This window comes from Sturnus vulgaris, chromosome 3 (assembly GCF_052056855.1).
Source record: "Sturnus vulgaris isolate bStuVul1 chromosome 3, bStuVul1.hap1, whole genome shotgun sequence".
Classification (NCBI taxonomy): domain Eukaryota; kingdom Metazoa; phylum Chordata; class Aves; order Passeriformes; family Sturnidae; genus Sturnus; species Sturnus vulgaris.
This window is the reverse complement of record NC_142245.1, coordinates 2,169,868-2,194,777: the sequence shown is the minus strand read 5'-3', so window position 1 is coordinate 2,194,777 and position 24,910 is coordinate 2,169,868. Positions and strand designations below refer to the sequence as shown.

Below are 24,910 nucleotides of genomic sequence, written 5' to 3'. Positions count from 1 at the left end.
CAGACCAGTCACAGGATGGGGAATTGCCAGGATGTTACAGAAGATCCTGGCAAAGACCCACTGGCAAATGGTCACAATGCTATGATAAAACTAACAGGACTAGCTTATGTTCCTTCAGTTACCTTATAGAAGTAATTCACAAGTATAATGATACAGGTAAAAAACTATTTTTGTATGTGCCTTAAGATGAGCATTTAATTTTCTGTAAGATCTGGAAGAAGATTTATGGTCACTGCCTTGAAATGTAAGTGATATTCTCAGACATCAATATACAGAAAGGGTTGCAGAGTTTTCCAAAGGGAAAAAAGTGAAGGAAATCACAATGAAACATATCTCTGATGTGTAGTCTGCTTCCAGACAGTACCAATTCTCTAAGATACATATCATACATCATACATAAACATATAGATGCAGTTTATTCAAATAATACTGCAACAAACTGTCAAAAGATGCTCAAACTCTGACCTTGTAGGGCTTCTCTAAATGGAAGACAAAAGACATTATCTCTTGTCGGTGTGAATTTGCACAGGTTCATGGCACTGTATGCCAACAAACTGTCTTCTCTAAAACCTTTTGATAGAGCACAGAACATTGGAATAGGGAAAGATCTATGGAAACAGACATTAAATTAACTCTCGATAGCCATCAGATTTCCTATCAGTAGTGATTCATTCTGGGCCACATTTTAATAGCAGTTGTACCAAAACAAATCCAGCGTGACCCCATTAAGTTAATTCCACTGTAATATTTATGCCTCAATAATTGTGGTTAGACTCATGAATCCATTTCCTTGCCTGTGGGACCAGATCTTTGACAGGTATAAATTGGCTTTGCTCCACAAAGCCAGCACAACTATGCTGATTCAAACCAGTTAACAATGCAGCCCATGACATTAACAACTAGCAAGTGGTTTTAGGACCAGCAGCCAGCTGTCTAGACTTCTGGGCTACAAATATGACATGGGGTTTTTTACACTGATGAGGCTCCCTTTAAAGGAAGATAAATCAGTTGTGGCTCCCTTTCCTATTCAGCAATAGCTCAGGCATCAAACACAAATCCTGAAGTAGGATAAATAAAGTCAGGATTCTAGAGAGGGGTGTAATTTAAATGGAAGTCTTTGAGTTTTGTCAAATCAACAAGAACTCATTTATTGTGGCAGAACAGAAAATAGGTAAAGTTCAAAAGGACCTATTACATATATGGCTTTAGAGAATGTGCATCTGAGCAAGGAGAATTGCTTCCACTGAGAGCCACCAGTGGTACCAAATCTAGGACTGACCCATGCAGTGTTTACCTGGCTTTTGCCACTGGGCAGACCAGGTTAGAGAAGCACTGTCAGGAAAATCGATGGAAGAAAGATCAGATACCTCTCATCCCCCCCAGTGTCAGAATGCACATGTGGGTACAGCCATCTTTTGACTAAAAGGGGCTCTGTGACAGAAGTGTAGCAAATCCCATGATGCTGCATGAACCAGCATCGAAGCCAGCTCACGCTCCCACAGCTGCTTCTCAGAGCGAGAGCAAGCGCTGCCCAACCACGCAGGAGCAGGAAGGGCCCGGGGTTAGCCAGGAGCAGGAGCACAGGGAGGGGTGTCCCCTTCTACCACAGGCTTACATTTCTGATGAGAACCACAATCTGTGCCTACAGACAGGAACCAAAGCTTCTGCTGAAGCCTAAATTACAACGTGCATTAAGACAATCCAACCTTGCATGCCTGGTTCTCGGCTCAGCAGTTTATCTGGCAGAACTTGTGCAGTGCCTCTCTCAGGTTTCCCAATCCTTCACTTACACAGTGTGTGCCTCTTTTAGAGGGCAGTGCCAGCTTACTCTGATCCTTTAAATATATCCTTGGATTTGGGATCAATAACTGGTATCAGGAGAGAGGCCCAGCTAGCTGAGGAGAATGAGAACTGACAGCAGAAAAGCAGATGAGTCTCACCATACTGACATGGCACCTCTCCTCAAAGCCCAGTGTCATGCAAGAATTAAATAAAGAGCACAAGTTCAATACTTAAATTATTCCATCTTGAATAGTTTAGCCCAGGATTTTCTAGGCCCTCAAGGGGTGAGGTTCCTGTTTCCCATTAAAATTAATTTTATTTAATTAATTTTAATGGGAACTGGGTATCTAACCCCCCCCAGAAAGCTTTGAAAAGCTAAACCTCAATTGTTATTAGAAGCCCAAGTAAGAAATTAGGCTTCTTCATGTTCTCAAAGAAGTTAAGAGGAGCTTTTTACTGACGTCAATATGCATATGATTTTCCTTCTAAAATTTCTTCTTTCATTTTTTTTTCTGGATAGGACTCAGTTAACATCAGGGATGACATTAGATTCCCTCTATAATGAGTGCTCTTAGTTCCTTCCTCTACAGTCTAATTCAGTGTTTTTCTATTCCATATGGGGAATAGGGATGTATTTGTGTTTTACTGGGATTGCTTTACTTCTCTTCGTTAGGTATAGCTACAATTTTTAATGGATTGCAATATCACTCTAAGTAACCTTCTTATCCTGGGTATTATCTGAGTCTATCCTTTGGGAACAAAAGGTGTAAAATGTAAACCCCATGTAAAATGCTGTCCCTACCACAGACTCTACACAAGACCCTTGATCCCACTGGATCCATATCTGTTTACCTCAGTGGAGAATCTATTCCTACACTTTTGCATCGTGGCATTCTGTTCCTCTAGAACATTTTCCCCAGCTTTAAAAGTGAAAAAAATTAACACATTAAGTTATTCTGAGACACCAAGTCACTTAGAAAACCAAGTCACTATGAAAACCCATCAGCCTTAGGTGGAAATATGCCAAATTCTGTTTAATGCCAGCAGAGAGACAGGATCTATATATGGCTGGTTTCTGGGCCTGGTGCTTCTTAACTTGCCCTGGAGCAAAGCAGAAGTGACCTCACTGAAAAAACGAGTCTTCACCCAATGCCTGTTTCCATAAGGTCCCTTGGGGCTGGAGACAAGGAAAGCCACAGCCAGTGTCCCTCTCCCAGAGAGCGTCAGGCTCCCAGAGTGGTTTCAATTGTTCTGTGGTCACTGAGGTTACTCCTGATTTGCAGCACTCACACCAAACAGAAAACCAGCCCTGAGGCCACACTCAGACTAGAGATCAATATCCAGTGCCAGTCAAAGTGGCAGGTCTCGGTTTCCTCAGCCTCTGGAAGAAAGGGCACCTTGACACAAGCCCTTAACAGCTCACTCCATTTCTGCTGCCATTAACTACCAGCTCTCTCACTCACTAACCAAAGCTATTGTGCTGCCCAAACCCACCTAATTCCAAGGCATTTGTAAGCGTAAGTAACTGAATTGCTCTCAATGGAAGGACATATTTTCTCTAATACTAACATACATAAATGCAAAATAATAACACTATCTTTCTTTCTCCTGGATGTCACTGTGTCTTAGTAAGTTGATGTATTGTATTATGTTTCTGGACCTTGAACTTTATAACCCTTCCTTTCTACATCACTCCATCTTGTTTATATTAATATATTTCAAATAAATTTCTCCTTTGTTTTACTCTTTCCATACTAATAAAAAAATTCTTCAGCATCCAATGCAGCATACATCCTTTCAGCAATGCATCAGCTCAGATTAATGCATTGTAATGTCATTATTAACTCAGTTCTACATGGTCATTTTTCATGTTCTGTTGAAGACAAAATCAAACAAACAAAAATACAATTCATTCCACACTGTCATCCCTTTGTCCTGACCAGAACAACTCGATCGTGTTGAAGAAGGCATGAACCATATCAACCAAGACATGAAGGAGGCCGAGAAAAATTTAAAAGATTTAGGGAAATGCTGTGGCCTTTTCATATGTCCTTGTAACAAGTAGGTACTGGGTACCGGCTCTGCTATGTGGTGTCCAGTTTTTTGTCACAGTGAATGTCTGAAGTTTTTGTCTTTTTTTTCTTTGTCCTTTTCCATCTGCTTCATTCTGTGGGGATAAAATACTTGTGTTTAATCAGAACAACTGGAACGCATCGAAGAGGGAATGGACCAAATCAATAAGGACATGAAAGAAGCAGAAAAGAATTTGACGGACCTAGGAAAATTCTGTGGTCTTTGTGTCTGTCCATGTAACAAGTAGGTGCTGCCTGCCTCATCTCTTTGAGCACTTAAGGCTGATCCCAAAGGCCTTGTGAAGCTCATCCTTGCTAGGCACATGGACAGGATGAGCATGTGGCATGCAGAAAGAACGACTCTGGTTCAAATGCATTCATTTCATAGCCTAGACAACTGACTGGGAGTTACTGTAGATGCATTAAAATCAGGCATACTGCAGTGAAAGCTTCACTGTTGACACCTTTTAATGGTAAAAGTTTCAACATTTTACACAAAGTGTACTGAGTGGTTCCATTTTCCAGCAAACAAAAACCCTGGGGCTACCTTATTCCTGGACACTCTAAATTTTGAAACATATTTTCACTAACAAGTTTCATAAACAAAAGAGCTGAAAAAATCCAGAAGAGGTCATACTAAACATTGCTCAAAATTGTGGATGAAAATCACGTCTTTTTTCCTTGTTCAACAGAAATAGTCTGATGAGATCTTGAAAGAGATGTGACGTTTCATAATTGGAACCCAAACTTGAAATGGTTTTCATCCTGCCACAGGCAAAAAAAATTTAAGAAAACCTCAAGATGCCAAATTTCTCTCACTTGGGTAGCACGTACACTAAGCAGAAATGTTGAAATGCATTAAATTTGCTTGCATGCCATCACACTTGAACGAAACCGTCCTCCAAGTAATGCCAAGCTTGTTTTAAATGCCAAATGAAAATGTGATGTGCGGTTATGTGGGTGTAGGAAATTGGGGACCAACCCAAAATCCTTGAGGAATGGAAAATCCAGCATGCAGTGAGTAGGCATGAAACCAGGTTGCAGTGGAAACATTCCTAAATGGTTGGCCAGAGAATGTGCAGGAAACAAAGCAGAGAGTAGTGTTGCTGTAGTATTAAATTCCCTTTCTACATGAACTTTGTTCACAGCCAAAGCCTGACCCTACCCTGATTGTAAAGATGAAAGCAAAGAGAGCTGCCATAGAGTTCATGGGGTATTTTGCCAAAAATCAGAAGAGCAGGACTAGGATTTTTCCTTATCCATCACATTTATTTTGAAGTTAATTCCCCTGGGACACAATGCAGATACCGCCTCAGGTTTTTTTACAGAATCTATTTTGCTTTTTTGCACCAAGCCCTGAATAATTTTTTGGGGTAAACATTTTGCCCAGAATTATTATTGCCTTGATGTGTGATGGGAGAGGGGGCAGGAGGAATGGAAAGAGCTGCATGCACCCCTTTTGTAAGGGGTATGAGCTCTGACAGGCTTGCTGCCCCATGCCAGAGGAGCTGGTGCACAAGAGCTGCAGGTAGAAATGCAGCAGAAAGTTGACGTCTCCCACACTGTACAAGCTGTAAAAGCTCAGAACTGACAGCCAGACATGTGACAACTATGGGACAGCAATGGGATTAGCACCTGGCACGTGGCACTAGAACATCTGCAACTTTACTACGGCTACAGTGTCATCCTGCAAGAACAGAATGATTCTGCAGGTGATGTATGGGGCATGAATTTCCCTTCTCTAAGGCATTCTGACCCCATCAGTCTGCAGCCATATTTCAGAGAGCAGTGCTAAGAGGATGGATAAAGAATGGTTTTAGAGCCTGTTCTCTGAGTCATTAAGCCAGGACTCCACTGGTACAGATAAGATGACGTTCTGAGGAGTGCAGTGTGGGCATCAGAATCACCATGATCCCCTAATGCTCTTCTGGCTGGTGGGAGATTAATGGCATATATTTATAAAAAGATTAGCCACTTTACATGTAACTCTACCCTGATAGACAGTGAAAGTACAGATCTCTGAGCCTTAAAAATATGTAAAGCTTGAGCCTACATTCTTAGGAGACCCAAAATGCCCATGGTATGGAACTTTGACCAGGTTGAATTCAAAAGGACAACTGCTATTGACCATGAGCAGATCCAAGCTCCAACTGTTGACTCTAATTGGAAGTCCACAAGAAAACAAGAGATCAGATTCTGAGTGTATAAAATAATTTACCTCAAACACAGAAACTGTCTCACTGACAAAGTTGCACAGGTCTAACGAACAGGCAAACCCTGTAAATGGATCTGCAGCAAGAGAATTACTTTCAGGCATTTCTAGAAATGCCAAAGCTAATGTATAGTTTCAGAGAACTAAAATTAAACAAGCCAACCATCATATTTTCAAGTCTTCACAAACTTTAGTAGGAAATAAGCAACAGAACAGATGAGTAGGAAAGATCTTCTTTTAATCTATATTTTAATTCTATATTGGATCATACAACGCATCTTCAGGCTCATTTAAAACTGAGCTGCTTCAGGGGGCATGGAAAGAACATAACACCAGAGATGAGTTTGTCATGTCCTTTCCCAGATCTCCCAGAAGCACGTTCAGTTCCTCCCCCAAAATCCAAGCCACGGGGCTGTTTATAGGACTGATTGGAGCTGACTAAGGAACAGGGAAACCACTGAGATTTGCATTTCCCAGTGGTTTTGTTGGAAACAGCCCCATTTCCAGAATAAAATCAAGAACTTATACCTGTGGACCCCAAACCCTTACATTCCCCTGTTAAAATCCTGTCTGGTGACCCCAATGACAGCAGCCCTAAATAGGCTGCACATATCAATCTGCACTCTAGGGGTGCCTGGATTTTAAATTTCTATCCAGGGCAGCTCGGTCAAAAATGGCTTTGTGAAGGTTAATGTAACTGCCACAAAATACAAATAGAACAAGTTGCTAGGATATTTTTGAAGTCCTGTGGTTTAAAACTCCTGAAGGAAGTGATGATCCGTTTTTGCCTGTGTCTTGCTTATTGTGAAGGCTGTTACTGCTGATGCATTGAGGGTATGATGAACTACTGGGGCAACTGTGCTTAGTGAGAATGCTTTACTTCTTATTCATGCCTGTAGCTGGTGCATGAAGAAAAATGTAGAAAAATTTCCCTTTCTGATGCTAGATTGCTCGTATCTTTTATTTTCTCCTGCACTCATTTCACTTCTGCCTATTTTTCTTTTTGTCTCTGTGGACAAAGGTTTGTACATCAACTGTCGATGTATGATTACTATTTTCAAGTACCGATATATTATTTGAAAAATCGAATGAACCCTATAATAAAATGATCCCCAAATCACCTTGTGAAAGGTCAGTGGCTTTAAATGCCTATTATGCCACATACATATTGAAAAAATACCACCAGAAGCCAAATATTCTGCATGGTAAAATGTAAAATTGTAGCCAAATCTGTTTTTCTCTAAGAGGGTGTGTTGCTGTGATGTGATGTACACACTATACTTGGCAGTTCTGTTTTTATGTCTGTCTGCCAGTACGTCCTCTGTGTTTGATGTCAAAACATATGTGTCACTGAAATGAAATGATGTTTTCTACTTATCTGTATTTCTTCTCTTCTTTTTCTTTCTTTTCTTTCTTTTTTTTTTTTTCTTTAATTTTCCTTCTTTCTGGAAACTAAGTCAACATCCAAAAACCTGTGTGCAATGTTGTAGACCTGACAATTGCAATTCACCCTATTGGAAACTAAACCTCTGACCATCACTGTTGTGGCAGTAAAGTAAAAAATAAGCAAAAAACCCACCCCCTCCTTTTATTCAGGATTATGATATATCGGTATACAACCAATGACCCTCTATCTGAAAACTCATTTGCTTGATTCAGCTTTTAGCTTGGAGAGGTAAAGAGTTTTGCATTTGTCTCGTGCTCTTGGTGCTTTGTTACTCATCATCTTTCTCACATAGGCTTAAATCAAGTGATGCTTACAAAAAGGCCTGGGGCAATAATCAGGATGGTGTTGTAGCCAGCCAGCCTGCACGTGTCGTAGATGAACGGGAGCAGATGGCCATCAGTGGTGGCTTTATCCGCAGGTGAGCCTTTCTAGCCGCTCTTTTCTCTCTCTTCTCCTTGCAACTGATATATTTAGATTTCTTCCATATGGTCATGAGTTCTGTGGTGCTCATTAACTCCTTCTGAGGTGCTGGGTGCTGTGATGGAGCCAGGGTTTTCCACCAAGTGGTGCTCAGATTCAGGCTGATGGTGATTAAGACACATCCTAAAGGTTTTACACCCAGGGACTTCTCCTGACCCTGAGGGTCATCTGAGCTCTTGTGCAAAGGATGGTGACCATGCTGGAAATCCTGGAAGTAAGCATCTTGGCCTTGAGAACCAGAAGATGCTTGAAAACAAAAGCCCAGACCTTTCTTTTTGAGACTGCCCAGATTTGAGCAATAATAAACTAGAAATAAAGTCTATTTATTTATTTCACAGCAGCACTGTGAGGGTGCAGACAGCCATGGCCAGCCTGCACTGTCCTCGGCACTCCAGCTCCCTGTGTGAACACTTTTCCTGGGGGCCTTATTATGGGTCTCACTAATGACACTTGTCAAAGGCCTTAGAAATGAAGTGTCAGATAAATACTAGTTTATTGCCATTATGTCTCAAGGCGTGTAGTGCCCATTATCCGTTCTTGCCAGAAGATGTACCAAGCATTCAGCAGCCCTCCCTTTCTTTTCAACAACAAAAAAGCCTCAGGCTTCCTGCCAAAGCACCAAGCCAAGCTCAGAACTTGATGAACACTTTAAACTAGAGGTGCACCCCTCACCTGCTAGCGAGTATCCTCAAATCCTCACTGCATGGGGAATGATGCCCATTCCTCAGCTGCTGGGAAGCCACAGCTATGGAGAAACAGAGTGGGATCCCATGGGCTCTCAAATCAAAGCCAGTTTGATGCACTCAGCTATATTAAAGGCAACCCCACTGCAAACTTCCCACAACACACAGGGATGCAGCACAAAGTACCTACTGATTACAGAGCTTATGGGGTGTGTATTTAGATGACAATGCTATCAGCATGGATAACACCATACCAGTAGGCAAAGCTTTGATCTCTGAAGATTAAGGACTCTAGATTAATAAGTAATTATCTTTCCAAAAACTATTATCCACTTATTTTTTTGGCTGCTGTGATAAAGGGAAATCAGTGTGATAGAAACAATGCTGTCATGCAATCTGGAGCATGGGATGGAGTTGCCATTTAAGCTTGATTGGTCTGCCATTCACTTTTTTTTTTTTTTTTTTTATTTCTGCAAGGCAGCCCCACTAAAATGAAGGCTGGGGCATGATAATAGAATAGCAGTGAAGGAAGTTTATTGTTCTGCAAATAGCCTGGAGCATCCTTTGGGCACCTACATGAACACAAATTTCATAAGAGGCTCAAAGCAGGAATTTTCGGAGTGGGACCCATGGACCTTGCATTTCCCAGCATCAGTCACCACCTGCCTCTTCAGTCACTGGAGAGTCGAACTGGGCCTTGGCTCAAGCACAAGTTTTTCCTTCTGAAAAGCAAGCAACTGCAAAAGCTGGTGCTAAGAATGAGAGATAAATGATCTTTACTAAAGCCAGTAAATCTGACAGAAACTGTTTCTGTCTTTCACGAGAAATACAGTCAATTAGATATATTGTGAGGTCAGGATTTTCACAGCTGAAGCAACTCTTCCCCAATATCTCTGTGAGCCCCGAGCATACAAGGACTGGACAGTATTAATTAGCTATCTGCAGTTTAAGGAGGGGAGCTGCTATTGCTGTAATTCCACCACCTCCCAGCACTTCCCATGAGCACTAACCACACACAGATCTGAATGGAGCACCCTTTCATTCTTTGGGAACTGCAAAGAGGTACAGCATGTGGTACACACAAGCTCAGACAGCAACACTTCTACCAACAGCAGACATGAGCAGTATAAACAGAGCACTGATAACCCAGACAACTGAGCCCAACATCCAAAAAATAAGCATATAACATTTTTCAGGTTATCTACTCATTAATCCCTTTTGTTCAAAGCTGAGCACAGCAGCCTGCCCCTCAGGTGACAAGTGACAGAGGATGCAGAGGAGGTTTTGGGTGAACCACAGTTTCAGGGGGAATCTCCTGTCTCTGCTTTAAAGAATTGGGTTTTTGCTCCCAGGGTAACAAACGATGCCCGGGAAAATGAAATGGATGAGAACCTCGAGCAGGTCAGCGGCATCATTGGCAACTTACGTCACATGGCCTTGGACATGGGCAACGAGATCGACACACAGAACCGCCAGATTGACAGGATCATGGAGAAGGTAAGAGCTGCCATTTCCATGAGGACCCCAAGAGGGACTCTGTTTTCCCTTCTCCAAGCATGGGCCTGGAAAGGACAAGGGACAGACACAGCTCCTCTCTTCTCCCTCCAAATCCTTGGGCCAAAGCAGAGCTCATTGCTGTGAATCTGCACCTCCAGTGCAGGCTGGATTGAACCCTTGCTGTTGAGTTTGCCCTTAGCAGACATCAATTATTATTCTCCAATAACTCTGTAAAAGGACAAGTGCCCTGAGCTATGCTGAACTGTGGAGCTTGGAACTGACTGCCCTGGCATTTCTTGGAAAGTTTTAAATCCTCCTGGGCTTTTCCTTCCTGGAAAACTCCATGAGCAGCTCAGGATTAGATCACCTGCTTGGAGGACCCATCCCCAAAGAAGAATGGGGAATTATTAAGCAAAGCTTTGCCCCATGGTAACAGTGCAGCCAGTTTTGTTGTGCTGCCTATAACAACATTAGGACACAGATCTACTTGCTCTCTTGGGGAAGGGTGTGTGTGTATGTACATATATATAGATGTTTATTTATACATAACTGGGCCCCACCTGGCCCCAGTGAAATACAAAAGCTCAGCATTAGTTCTGCAAAATCACCATCTAAAAAGGCAGAGAGCACCATTCCAGTGCCAGACCTGCACTGCAGATTTCTGAAGCAGAGAGCAGCCCCCTCCAAGCCTGTCTGGGAGCTCACTGCCATCTTCAGATCCCAATATCTGCAAGCCATCTGCACTGGTACTGGCAGAGCTCCAGGCACAGGCACAGGCAGGCTAAAGTGACATAAGAGGCTAGATCTTCATCTGGTGTAAAATCAACACAATGCTCCACTTCCGCTGAGATTTACACAACCTGAGGATCTAACCCAAGGACTTACATGTGGTGCTTAGAGTTAATTCTGACCTTAAGTGGTAGAGCTGGTGCTCTTGAGCCTTCTTACATGCACACGCCTCCTCACACAAGCAGGATGCCTGTACCTGTTTTTTGTGTCAGTTAACAATATCAGAGTCTAGTAATAAAAAATTAAGGAAAATACTGCACTGAGGGATTCACTCCAAGAGCTTTCCTTATTGGAGGTAGATTCTGGAGAGAACTAGGTGAAGTGTATGTTGTCTGAAGGGTGGGAAGATCACCCCTGACAGAGAGGCACTGCAGAGCACATGGCTTTGCGTTGGTCTTTATAAAGCTGCTGAGTTTGTTTGACTGTATTGGAAAATTCACTGTATTACCAGAATGCCATTAGGCACTGTTTCATATTTCTGAGAAAATGAGGAGCATCGGGGGGAAGGATTTACTGCAGCTATCCATATGCAAAGAACTAGAAAGCAGCACATCTCTCTGTACGTTGAGAAGGGCAGGGAGTTTATACAGCCTATACCATGAGTATCTCTAAATAAGAAGCCTATGACATACATTATTTTCTTAAAGCAATGAGGATGTGCACTATCGTCTTCCCACTTCCCTAGCACATGTCACAGTGGCAGGAGACGTGCCCTGTGGATGGAAATCAGTGGCATCCTACCTGTGCCTGCAAGCCCAACAAGTCACTGTTGTCCTACCAGCTCAGGCTTGCAAATATCTGGATTTTTGACCAGGTCCTCTGTGCACATAAAGCACATGGGCCAAACCTCTAAGAGTGCATGCTGAGAGCAGTAAGCTATGTGGTCTTCCTACAGACTTTGGCATTTTGTACAGCAATGGAAAAATAAAATTGGCAGCTAATGTATTCATAAAATCACCCAGGGCCCTTGGCTAAGGAACAGTGACACATTTGTGAAAGATGGATTTGCATTGTACACAGAGGAGTCGTCATGAAAGCATCACAAAAATAAGACAGTCTTCAGTCTTAGTGAAAAATAAGCCAAATTTCTCAGAGTAAGGACACACAGTAATGAGGTACTAGAAAAAGAAACACAATGCATTAGTAAAACCCTCTATAAAAGACAGAAATGATGGTTAGCTGGATAACAGTGAAACCACAATTGCACACACATCCAGTCTGCAATGAAATATGCCAACAGACCCTCGTCCCCCTCACAGCATTGCCAGGGCTGTTTTCCTGACCAGTTGGAGCACTGTGCTTTGGGTCAATTATGATCATTAGAAAGACCCTTGGCTGGCACAGTTTGCAAAAGTTGGGGTGCATCACAAAGCTAACCCAAAGCACCCAGGGATGCATCATAAATGCCCCTGAAGGATTTATGTTATACTGGATGCATGCACCCCAACCAGAGCAATCTCATAGTGCAGAGATGTAATCTGATTTCTCCACAGCAATCAGGAGAGCAATGAATAAAAGGCTTTATTTATCCTTTCCTCAGATCATAGAGAAAGGGACAAAAACCAAAATGACAATGTGATGAGTAGGTCAAATGGCACCATCACCAGAAGAGCCTGGTCCCAAAATCTACCATAATAGGAGACTGGGAGGAAAGTAGAGGGGGCTCAAAGCACTCTATCTTGACCTAAGTGGGAAGGTCAACACAAAGAATTCCACTGCCTTCAATGCAACATCACCCACCAGATACTAAAGTCTAAACATCATTAGGAACATGATGTTTCATCACTATTCAATGAATATTCATGCATTTCATGACAAAGGTAACTGCTTCCAAACCCATTGACTTTTCAGGTAGCTTTTTGGCAAGAGCACACAAAATTGTGGTAGACAAGGTCAAACTTACAGCTAAAATAAAGGAGTGTTGCTTGTAATGAGTAGTTTTGCTGATTTATGCTTGTTGAGGAGCTGGCACATCCTACTGCACTAAAAATACACATCTACATAACATTTTTCAAAACAATTACGGAGAAAAGCCCAAGATATTTCAGAAAGATTTATTGCACATCAGTACAAACACTCTTGAAGGATTTTTAAATGCATGTGGGAAAGTTGCTTCACCATTCTGTCTTTGCAAATTGGAGATTTAAAATAAATCTGTACAATTTAGATACACCTCAGCGATGTGGGAACAATCATCAAAGTCAAAAAAATGCAGTCATCAAACCACAGAAAGAGTTTGCTATTGGAGCCCATGCTTTTAAAGCAGCAACACAATTCTCACCTTTCCCACAGGTCTGATTTAAAAATTGAAACTATTTTCTATCTAGTCCCTCTGCTAGAATAAGTCGGCATGGCAACCTGGGGTTGAGTGGAGTTTTGCCAGTTTTTGTCAGCTAAAACAGTGACTTTAGTCTCCAAAACTAACTTCTGCAGAGCTACAGAAAGTCATGGTCAAAGTGTCATCCCACTCAGAGAGAACTCCCAAACCTCCCAAGTGGTGCCATTTTATTAATGGCATTTTATAATCATGGCAGGTGTTACCCCAGGGAAAACAGTGCAGTTAATGGCTCAGTGTATGCTGGGCTAAATTGCAGTTTGATTGCTTCAAATCACAGTAAAATCTCTGCCTTTTCTTAACTCCTGTTTATGCTGCTGCCCAATGAAAGAGGCTACTCTGTCTTGCAACTACATTGGTGAATTCTGGAGTACTGGCATCCCCCCCTCCAATTCTCTTCCTTTCACATGCAGAGCAAAGATATCCAGGCTGGTCTTTTCAAAGATCATCTTTGCCAACATTCCCTACATCAGATGATCCAGCTTCTCTGCTGCAGGAGTTTCTACACTGACCAAAATTTTAGTTTTGCCTACAACCTGATGATCTAAATGAGACCACAGTCCAGGTCCACTCAATCTTAAAGGGGTCTGAAGTTTTCCCCAAAATGCAGATGCACACCACCAGGTCTCATGCTGTCATCCATTAGCACTGGTACCACCAGTGCTATTGACAGAAGCAGCTATGGATCTGGAGCAGCATTTACAGGAGTTCAGTGGAGCTGGCCACAAGCAGAAAAGCTCTGCTCAAAGGCTATATGAAGTAAAACCAGAAAATCTGTAATCTCCTTTTGGATCCCTAATACCACTATAAAAAGCAGCTCTCCTGTATTTTCATTTTTCTGCGACCTAGCCAAAAATATGGAAGTACCCACAAAATATTGTCTTTCTTCCCTCTACTCTTTTTCTCTGTCATACTCACTTTTCTTCACTGTACTCATCCCTTTCTTTCCTTTGTTTTTCCCCAGGCTGATTCCAACAAAACCAGGATTGATGAAGCCAACCAGCGTGCAACAAAGATGCTGGGCAGTGGTTAAATGCAGAGAAGTGCATTTCCTTTTAATGCTGTCCAGCAGGGCAGCACCTTCATGCTTTTCTCATGGTATTTATCTACTAGGTTTGCACACATGCACATATCAGCCCCATTGTAAATGTTGTCCTGTGTAGTTTGTCAGCTTTCCAAAAATGATACTTGTAATTATTTTTTTCTAGATATCTTTCTTTCCAAAGGTTGTACATAGTGCTGATTTGATGGCTATAGCTCACTATGATGTTTTTTGGGGTTCTTCCTTTCCTTTCCTTGTTTCCAATTTGGATTCCTTTCCTTTTTCCCCCCCCCTCCTCATTTTTCTTTTTTTTTTTATGATGTTTGCTGAATGACAACACTGTTGGAATGCTAAACGTGCTGTTAACCTTTAAATATACAGTATTGTTCTTGTAAAACTGTGACATTCCACAGAGCTACTGCCATGCTCCTGTCTTTGGGTATCATGATGTTTAAGCACTTAAACCTGCTGTCTTCAGTTCTTCATTGCCATTATCTGTTGTTATGATTTCATGATTAGACAATGTGGAATTATATTACTATAACAAGCATTGCACTAAAAAGTGATGTGATTTATGCATTTATGCATGAGGAATAAATAGACTTTTAGACTCCTACTTAAACAAGAATTTTCCCATGGCAGTAGCACACCAACAATGACAACAAAAGCATGCTCAGTATTCGGACTCTTTTGGGACTATGTTATACCAGCAAGTTTGCAGTTGTGCCACTTTTTTCTTGTTGATATATATATAGTTATTAATCATGATCATTTTTTTAATTATGAAAAAAAGAGGGATTTGGCACTCACCATTTAGCCATTGCCAGCAAAATAAAAGCTTGGCTGAAAATATGTCAAAGACAAAAAGAAATAAGTGTAATATATGGGGTTTGTCTGCTGCTTTTGAAGACTATCTTTTGGAGGACACAACTACCATATGAAATGGTGCAAAGAAATGTAATTTTTATAAGGCTCTCTCTTACTAGTCGCTATTCCCCATGTGGTTTGTTATCAGTACAGTTCTCTGTTGCTTACCTAGAGCTATGCACACCAAATCGCTGAGATGTTTAGTAGCTGACAATTAAAAAATAATTAAAAAACCTAAATGAATGAACTCTAGATAAACTGTGAGATAAATATCATTTACAGCATGTAATATGAAAATTCCTTATGTCTCCTGTCAGTTTGTGAAGTGATTGACATTTTGTAGCTAGTTTAAAGATTATTAAAAATTATAGATCTCAGAATCCATGCTTGCTTTATCCATTTGTTGCCCTATGTGTCAGTGACAACTTTTTATTTGCCACTTACCTGGGAGAAGTGCAAAGTCTAAAGGCTCTTTACAAATTGCTTTTGTATTGTATTTTGTGGGAAACTGAAGATGTTGGTTTGCAATACTGTAGAAAAAGTAGCTACACTAAAAATTACACTTGGTACATTCCAAGTGACTGTTATTTTAAATAACCTGGCTCGGATTGCCAGATACTGATTCAAGATATTTTTTTCTTGTTCAAGGGAAAGAAAAAAAATGAAGTAAATGCTATGGTACAGAAGGATACAGTTCCTTAGTAGATAAAATTTAGTCATGTGCTAATACACCTCTTTTTAAGGAAGGCTTTGACCTACAGAATTTGGATAGTCTGCTAACAATAATTTTTCAAATGACTAACAACAGCTAGGGTTTTCTGCCAATGAAAAGCATTATCATATTTTCCCAGGGTTTTTTCCCCTATATGGACAAATTAGAATTAATTCTGCATGAGTGACAGTTCACTCATGTGTCTCACATGGCTGTAAGTCAAAATACACAAAGAAAATAAATGCTTGCATAATTAAAATTGCATGATAATGCAGACAAGCCACATTTTTGTTAGCAGCTTTTTTATTTTTGGTATCTATTAAAAATTCATTTATGCAAATATTTCCCCCCAGTACTTCAAACCAAAGAATAAACTTTAAGCAAACACTTTTAATCTGCTGAGCATTTCTAATCCTGTCTGTTTGGGCATTCCAGTATTTGTGACAGCAGAATCATTCTGCAATGTCAAAGCCTGCTGGGGGAGGGCAATGTTCATATTGGAAAATGCATCACAATGGGAAGATGCAAATACAGGGATATTTGCAAAGGGTGAGAAATAGATAAACAAGTAATGAAGATGTTAAAGGAGGTATTATTTTTTGTATTTTACAAGAATGCACCCTATCTGAAGAAACTCATACTTCCAAAAGCCATTAAAGCTGATCTAAAATATAACTGTGGCTGTGAAGGAACATGTTTTGACATCTGTTTTCATGTTGAACAAAGATCAAAACCCAAACTATTGGAACTTTTTGCCAAATGGGAAGCTTAAAGGACAGAAACTTTGAAATGTTTCATTGCAGCTGTCTTTGTATCCTCCTCCACTGCATGCAGGGTCTTCTATGAGCTGGCTGAAAAATACTTCAGTAAATAGGTTTAATACATTGAATTTCTCTGCTCTTTTAGGAAATTGACCTTTCTAGGATTAATTATTCTTGAAAGAATGCAAGGAAAGGCTCAATCTCATGTCATTTATCACTACAACAATCTGCTTTTGTTTGTTGAGTTTTGTGCACCCCAAATCCCTGATGTAGCAGCTGACTCAGCAGGGAGGAAACCCCAAGTGTTTTAACCAGAACACTGCCTGGCATGTGGAATTTCCCTTTTTGTCCCCTTTGTCCCTCTGGTTGGCCCCTGGGTCCCTGGTACACTGCAGCCTCTCACTGAGGCTGAATAAGCACAGAGCAGAGTTACCTGCTGGAGGGAAAGGCTCACTACAAGGAATTCCAGCAAGGAGCTGGAATTACAGCTCCCCCAAGATAAAATGGCCATATTGAAAGGCACAAAGTTTAATAAACTATCACTTATTTCTAGACTTTTAATGCCATTTCACCAACAGTTTCTAGGATGGCAAGATCCTCATGTTGGTGTTGGTTTGAGGTGGTCATAGGGAAAAAGTTTTTTAGTATTCTCAAGTGGCATAGCTGAATAAACCACTCAGCTGGATAAATCAAACAAAAAAGACAATGTCTGTTGAGCTCTAAAAATCCACAGTTTAAAGCTTCTTTCATTTCATGCATTCTCCTCCTTTCTTAGCCATTTTGCTGAGAAATGGCAATATAAAAATAACCCCAAGAAAGGATATTTGAATGTTGTTCCTCAACAGAACAAAGTTTGTAAGTGGTATAATAACTTATGAAAAAAAGAAAAAAAATTGCCCTAATCAAATATCTAACCTGATTTCAGCAGGGATAAACTAAGAATGAAAACTGAAAAAGGTGAGTAAAAATTAAAGTGGGTTGCCTCTAAGAAACCTTAAAACTTTAGAATGATAATGATTCACAGCCTTAGTATAAACACAGAGCTTTTGAACTCAAGAGTGTTACACCTTTCTGGAGTGACACCAATGCAAGAAAAGAAACTGTGGTTAATACTCAGCATCTTGTGGTTTGACAGAGCACATGTTACAAAAAGTGAATGGATTGATGCAAGGGTAATGTGAAAAATAGCTATTATTCTTGAAGATTTGGTGAGATTACTGTATAAAAAAGAAAATTATAACAAAAAAATTAATGTTGCTTGATTTTAATTTGTTTTCAGGAAATGCAAATTATACTAGGTTACATGGACAAAATACATCCTTCATTTCTGAAGAAAACTAAATATGCCAAAGTTCACACAACAAACTGTGAAGCGCCCCCTGAGAGATGCCTGTGCCATGTGACACATTTATTATAGATATACTTTTAATGTAGAAATAGAGATGATAATTCTTCTCTAAAATATTCCGAGTGCCACACTAGTTGTTAACCTCCACAGGCTTTGAATCTGGACCTGAATGTGCAGAGATCACCAAAGTGATCTTTTATTTAAGATATCTGAATGCAGATAAACCAATCCACACACATTTTTCTCCCTCCTCCTTCCTTCTCCTGTGCCTACATGTGCACACATAACTTTTTTTATTTTAAAGGCATTGGAAAGTGAAGAGATGAGCACTTGGTAATAAGGAAAATTATGTGTGTTAGAGACAGCTTAAGTATCTGCAGGGCTGCTGTGCGTGCCTGTGGGTGTAGGTGTGTAGGATGTGACTGCTGTCTGTTGAGCCATTTAGTTGCCTTTCTAGAGAGAGGACGGTTTGTTTGGAAGTTAGTGAAACACTGAGTATTTTAAAACCTGCAAACAGCTACAAGAAGTGCAGACAAAGGAGAGAAACCCCGCTGAGAAGTTGGGGCGTTGGGCTGCTTGGGTGGGGTCGAGGGGGCAGGTTCAATAGGATTTACGTTGCCAGTGTTGGATCCCTCTGTAACCGTATTAAGAGAGGTTATGTTCATGTTGTAAAATATCAAATACAGTTTTGAATGTTGTTTTGTAAATACTAAACACCCTGTCCCCCTTCCAAAAAAAATAAAAAAATCAAACCACGCCCCACAAGATGGTGGTGAGGGAAATCAAAATAAACCATTATGTGAGACCATGCTGATTCCTACACATTTGGGATCTATTCCAAGTTCAATGCTGCCCATGCAAATTCTGCGTGTAATGGGTAACCAACTTGGTCAAGCAGTGGATAGCAGATGGAGAGGGGTTCATTTTCCTGGTGTTCTTCCCAGCTCCTTGCTGAATGGGAAAAGTGGTGGCTGTGGGATCGGGGGTCCCTCCTTGCCTTGCCAGAGCAGTGCTGTGAGCAGTCATTCCTGGCTGACTCCCAGCCTTGCACTGCCTTTGCTCCACACCTTCCAGTCCACAGCTCCCTCCACACACACTGCTCCTGCTCCAGTGCACTCCACACCTCTGCTCTTCTCCCCTGGCTTCTCCTGGCTCTCCCCGCTCCTTCCTGCTCCCCTCCAGCTCCTTGTTCCCTTCCTGTCCTTCTGCTGCTGAATTCACCTGCCTCCACTGCTGCTCCTCATTCTGCTTGCTTCTCATCCCTATGCCTTCATGTTTTTTACCCTTGAGATTTCAGTCAGGCTTTCTCCTCCATGATTTCAGCAGGAAGAAATCATTCAGCTCCAAAGAAACAAACAGCCTCTGGTCACTCCACAGCTGAACACCACACCATTTCACACGGGAAGACTCCTGCAAGGCAGTCTTAGCTCTGCCCTGACAGTCCCAGAAGCCAGAAAATGCATGCTGCCAGGGGAATTTTTTAGATAGTCTATCCAAAAAAGTCTAAAATGTTTCCATAGGCTGATGCAAACAAAGATGTTTGGATAGCTGAGAACAGACAGGAAAGCACTGGGAAGATATTTCACAGAAGGGCAAGAAATGAGAGCTCCTTCAGCTGCTAAATTTCCTATCTCTGGTTCACAGCACAAGCAGTGCTTCTCCATGAGACAGCTGGAGAATCTTTCCTAACAGAGGCAAAACAATTCATTTTCCCTTCTCCCACAAATGTCATTCATTAAAACTATCAAGACTTCAGTTTTGTTGTTGTTGTTTTGGTTTTTTTAAAAAAATTATTTTATTTTACTGAAGCTTTTAAAACTTGTGCTTTTAAAAAGCAGGTAGAGGAAGTAGATTTCCCTCACTCTCACCTGGGATAACCATCCAGTGCTGGGTTTATTTAAGATAAATCCAGAACACCTCAAGTTGGCATAAAACCTCCCCCACTATATCAGAAATGATTTAGTAAACTTTGCTATAGGCAGTCCTAAATTAATTTGCTAAATGTTACCTTAAATACAGGAATTGTAAGTTCTACTTACAACACAGTAGATCTTCTATCCAAATTCTGATCAAAATTTTATTAAAAGGAACAAACTGGTTCATTTCCACTTTCATGAGGGATTGATGAGACTTCCAAAACATGATGCTTTGGAAAATCCCATAAATCCCACTGTGCTAAGGGGATCATTGGGCATCAAAACCAACAGGACACAAACTTGAGCAAAATGTTTTTAAGAAACCTTACCTATTTTAACTTCCCTGTACAGGATTCCTGGGCTTTACCACATCAACAATAATAAATCCAGCTGATGACAGGACCCCAGAAGCCTGAATTGCTTTAGAGACAGTTTATAAAGCATAAGAAAACACATGCTGATAAGTTAATTTTGAAGAAACAGAAGCTCCAATTCTGACATTTAGCCTTAAGACTTTATCTTAAATCATATTTTTAGTGCCTACCACACATTTCTGTTTCTTGGATTAAATTAGAATATGAGGAGAAATTAATCAGAAATATAAAATTTAATGAACTGCTACCGTTCTTAGGTGATCCCTACAGCCTTACCCTCAGAAGTCAACCCATATTCATTGACTTTCTCAGCCTTGAGGTTAAAAAGAAAGTCTATTTGACCTCTAAATGTCATAAAATGAAGTTTTGAAGCCCTAAACACCCACCAGAAGCACTGGTAAGTCAGACAGCAGGAGAAGAGGAAAGGGCTGGGGCTGGAGGAAGGTGCAGAGGAGGAGAAATCCAAGCTGAAAACAGACACAGTAAAACCCATGGTGCAAAGTGGAGTGGTTGCTGTGGCTGTGAGGATGCAGAGGGAACCCAAGGCACGGCCCTGTGACATCCTTCTGCTCTGCAGTGACCTCGTTTAAAGGCACAGGGAGCAAACAGCAAGGACTGGATAGCAGAGAAGTTGGAAGTTGGGTTGGAAGAGGCCTGAAATAGCATCTAATTCCATTCCCCTGCCCACTAGAAGGTCATGTACTGTTACTCCAGTGAGAAAAGACATGAGTAAGGTCAGGATCTCAGTTGATACTGAGTTGGAAACCTACAGATTGCAGAATATTGAATTATGACACAGCTCTCTAATTACTTCTGATTATGCTCAATAGTAAAAAATAAACCAAGAAAAGCAATCTGAGGGAGGGAACTCTACCAAAAGCATCTCAGTAGCCAATTCAAAATATTTGCTTGTAACTCCCTTTAAAATATTCCTGTTTAAAGAGGAGAACTACAAAGCCTTATTTCAACTTCAGTCAGCAGCAGTTTATTGCAGGGAAGGGCCTGACTCGTGACTCACGAGGTGCCAGCCAGATGTTCTCCCTGCCCATCAAATGCACCTCCAGGCTGCTCCTGGGATCAGCACCCCCCTGCTATGGGCACACGCAGCCCATCACTGCCCCACGAGCTTCAGCCCGAGCAGGCAACAGCAGACAAAGCTGCAGCTGGGGAAAAGGAGCTGTGTGTGTGTGGGCAAATCTGCTCACAAGTCAATAGCCCTGCGTCAGAGGCAGAAGCTGAAGTGGCACAGGAATATCTTCTTTCAGCATCTCTGAACAATAAAGGTTCATCTCAGTTGAGTCTGGCTGGTGGATGTGTTGACAGGGCAGAAGCCTGAGTGAATGCAGTTCTTTTTTCATGGCTGCCTCGAGACTTTGCAGTGATACAAGTCGTCCTACGCCAAACAAAACACACCTGCTATTTATGGTCTAACACACACACAGCTTCTGTAGAGTTTTAAAAGTGAGAATGGCTGCTGAAGAACTGAGCTCATTATTGAAGCAGGAACATACATAAAACGATATCATTGCTGTGTACCAACTTTGCTTTTCATCCCTTATTTAACTGTTCAAAACAAGAAAGCATGGTGTTAGTGATTTGGAGTTCCAGTCTGATAAAACACTAAGATAAAACCTGAGAAATGATGAGTGGGATTTCAGCCACTGTAAAATATTTGAAGTGTGCTCTGTCTCTTGCTGTTCTGTGTACAGCACTGCCTGGAAATGCTCAGTTCTGTAGGTCTTGCCTAAGATAAACTCCTGAAGCTGTGAATATGGGGGTAGGAATCACCTGAACACAATTGCAGAATTTTTTAAAGGAGTCCTTTAAAACACAGAAAATCTTTTTAATGTACACAAAGTGTAAGATGAGGGTGATGATACTAAAGATTTTATGGGTTTTGTGAAATTGTGACAGAGGGCTAAGCAGAATATTTGTTCTCCTTTGCTTCCCAAGACTTCTCACAGGGACTGCTGGGCAAATATTCAAAACTGAGCCTGCACAGCAAACACAGTAGTTTCAATATTAAATCTGAAATTCCAGTTTTGAAGCAGAAATCGGATTACTCAATCCACGAACTAGGACACATGACTTCAGTCCATGTGGTGTACAGGTGACAGCAAAATTAATCTGAAAAGCAAAGAAGGTACAGGTCCACACCAGCATCTTTTCAAACAAAAATTCTGAATAACTGTTACTGTCCTGGGAAAAATCTCCAGGATTAGGAATCTACTTAATGTGTTGTATAGAACCGTGATACAATCAGCTTTTTATGAAACTGTGGTTCCCAAAGCACACAAAGTCAGCACGTCAGGCAGGTTCCAAGAATTAAATATGATGGAAATGTACAAGTGGTTGAGGGATACACAAGGACAGTGACTTGCTGCCAGTGAGTTACACAAGCTTGGGGAATGGTAATGATTGAGGCAAGGCAGAAAATAAAAGGCAGGTGAGGAAGGGACAGCTCTCTAACCCAAACCCTATCCATCTTTTCTCTGAGATGTTGCTGGCAGAACTTCAGCCTGAATTGAATACTGAGGTGACAACACAAAAAATCCAGATCTCTAGGATTTGGTATAGTCTTGGAGTTTGGCCCATCTCTTGCAGAATATCCTTGATATCCTTGTAAATATTTATATCCCCCTGCCATTGGTGGTACTTTCTATAATGTCTCTTTCTACTTTCTTGAACGACCAGCCACATTAAATCTATTTTTACATTAAAGAAATTAATTCCTTTGAGCTATTTTTCTTCTTGAAAGATGTATTTCCCCATGAAGAATTTTCATTGTTCTATTAAAACAAACACAACCCAAACCCAACAGTTTATTTAGACAAGACTGAAACAAAGTCTAGTAATTTCAAAACTTAAAAGTACCACCCCTGGTTCTTGTTCTTTTGCCTGAGCTGAATTTCAGTGCTGACAGGGGTGCAGTCATAAGTAATAGGAAATACTGTGGGATAAAAAAACAAAGCTTATCCTCAGGGGGGAAAGGGGAGAAACAGAGTGTGGGAATGCAGTGGTGGTGAAGGAATGGGGAATGAGGAACAAAAGCAAGCAAGCAACCAAAAATCCACCAATATCAACCAAACAAACCACTTCCAAAACCAGGAGTCCAACAAAGTCCCAAACCCAGTATGGGCCAAAAAGACCTGGACAGCAATTTCTGTGCAACAGAAAAGCAGCCTTTCTGAATTAAATACCGTTGTGGGGTTTTTCCCCCTGTAAATTTTATCTGTTTCTAGGTGAATTAAAATTGTTTTTTAAATTAAAATTTCAGAATTTTGGGCGGGAAAAAATATTTTCTTTTTCAAAGAGTCCCTCCTTTTTAAACTATCTCCATCTCTTTCAAGAGACAGCCAACACCTGCAAAGGCATATACTGAAGAATCTGATTTGTATAGCTGAGAGTAACTTTAGCAAAGAAGTTGTTTTGCAGCTGAGAGTAAAAAAAAAAATAGGCTGTCAAGACAAACTACAGCTGTTTAAATCATTCCTCTGTGAAGCAATGGTTTCCCGTGGGGAGAAGTCCCAAAAGTGTATTTGTGCATCTGCAAATGCCTTCGCTGCTCCTCTGCCCAGCACAGCATGGAGAAAGCTGAGAAGATGAAGTCATGCTTCCACAGCTTGTGGCTTGGCTTGTTTGTTGTTGCAGCTCTTTGAACAAATACTTCAGAAGAGGAAAACATATTCCTCCCCATCTCAAGCATCCCTAATAAAATCGGTGCATTTTAAGTGGCATTAAGTGTTTGAATAGAGCCCAGACTCTCTGGCTGTCAATGTGTTCCTGATGTTGACCCCCACATTCTGCAGCACATCACAACCATATGGATGGAAGGATAACTAACAGCAACACTGAGAAAATACTTAAGGATTAATCCATCTAGTTTTGTTCTACGGACTTCAGTGCCTGGACAAGGAACAGGAGATCCATGTGGCTCTGGGTCAAATCCTATTCAAAAGTGCCCTAAATTGACCTGGAGCTGCTCCTGACAGCAGATAGTTTAGGGCAGGGATTGCTTCTGCACATCCTTATCCGTGGCATGGCTTTATGCCAGGCTGTGCTCTCTTGACTCTGGAGACATAAGATCACAGATTGGTTTGGGTTGGAAGAGGCCTTAAAATCATCTCATTCCAACTTCCCTACCATGGGCAGGGACACTTTCCAGAGTGCTGAGAGCCCCATTCAGCCTTTAATATTTCCAGGGACAGGGTGTCCACAGCTTCACTGGGCAAAATGTTCCAGTGCCTCACTGCCCTCATAGTAGGACAATCTCCATCAGAACAGGCTCAAGACAAAAATCAGACCTAAAACATCTATACTTGCCAAAACAGAAAAGTTAGATATAATAATTGGGTTTTTTTAGTCAGGAATAAGGACTCAGGGGTAAGTTAGGAAAGAAACCACATTGAAATCTGTAATTTTCAAGGAAGAGGTGCTAAAATCTGTCTGTAACAGTGAAAGAAGAATCTCTGAAGCTGTAGCTGGAAATTCAAGAGTTACTGTGGGAGTACAGCTGAGCCCTCAGCTTCAGGAGTGTTCAGATGTCCACTGCCACTGAGGAGACCTCACTTTGTCCAGATGCCAGGAGGCATC

At 41.2% G+C, this 24,910-nt stretch overlaps 1 protein-coding gene across 2 annotated transcripts in view; it reads left to right on the top strand.

The window, feature by feature from the left end:
- SNAP25 (synaptosome associated protein 25) overlaps positions 1-15,586 on the top strand; it is a 60,865-nt gene extending 45,279 nt beyond the window's left edge. The window contains exons 5-8 of one of the 2 annotated variants that reach the window (XM_014895052.2): positions 3,981-4,098; positions 7,806-7,931; positions 10,029-10,173; positions 14,262-15,586. In XM_014895052.2, coding sequence (XP_014750538.1) covers positions 3,981-4,098; positions 7,806-7,931; positions 10,029-10,173; positions 14,262-14,330 — 458 coding nt within the window. In that variant the 3' untranslated portion in view covers positions 14,331-15,586. Of the gene's footprint in view, positions 1-3,725; positions 3,844-3,980; positions 4,099-7,805; positions 7,932-10,028; positions 10,174-14,261 lie in introns of both variants that reach the window. The other variant, XM_014895053.2, reaches the window with a different exon arrangement.
- The last annotated feature ends 9,324 nt before the right edge of the window (positions 15,587-24,910 follow it).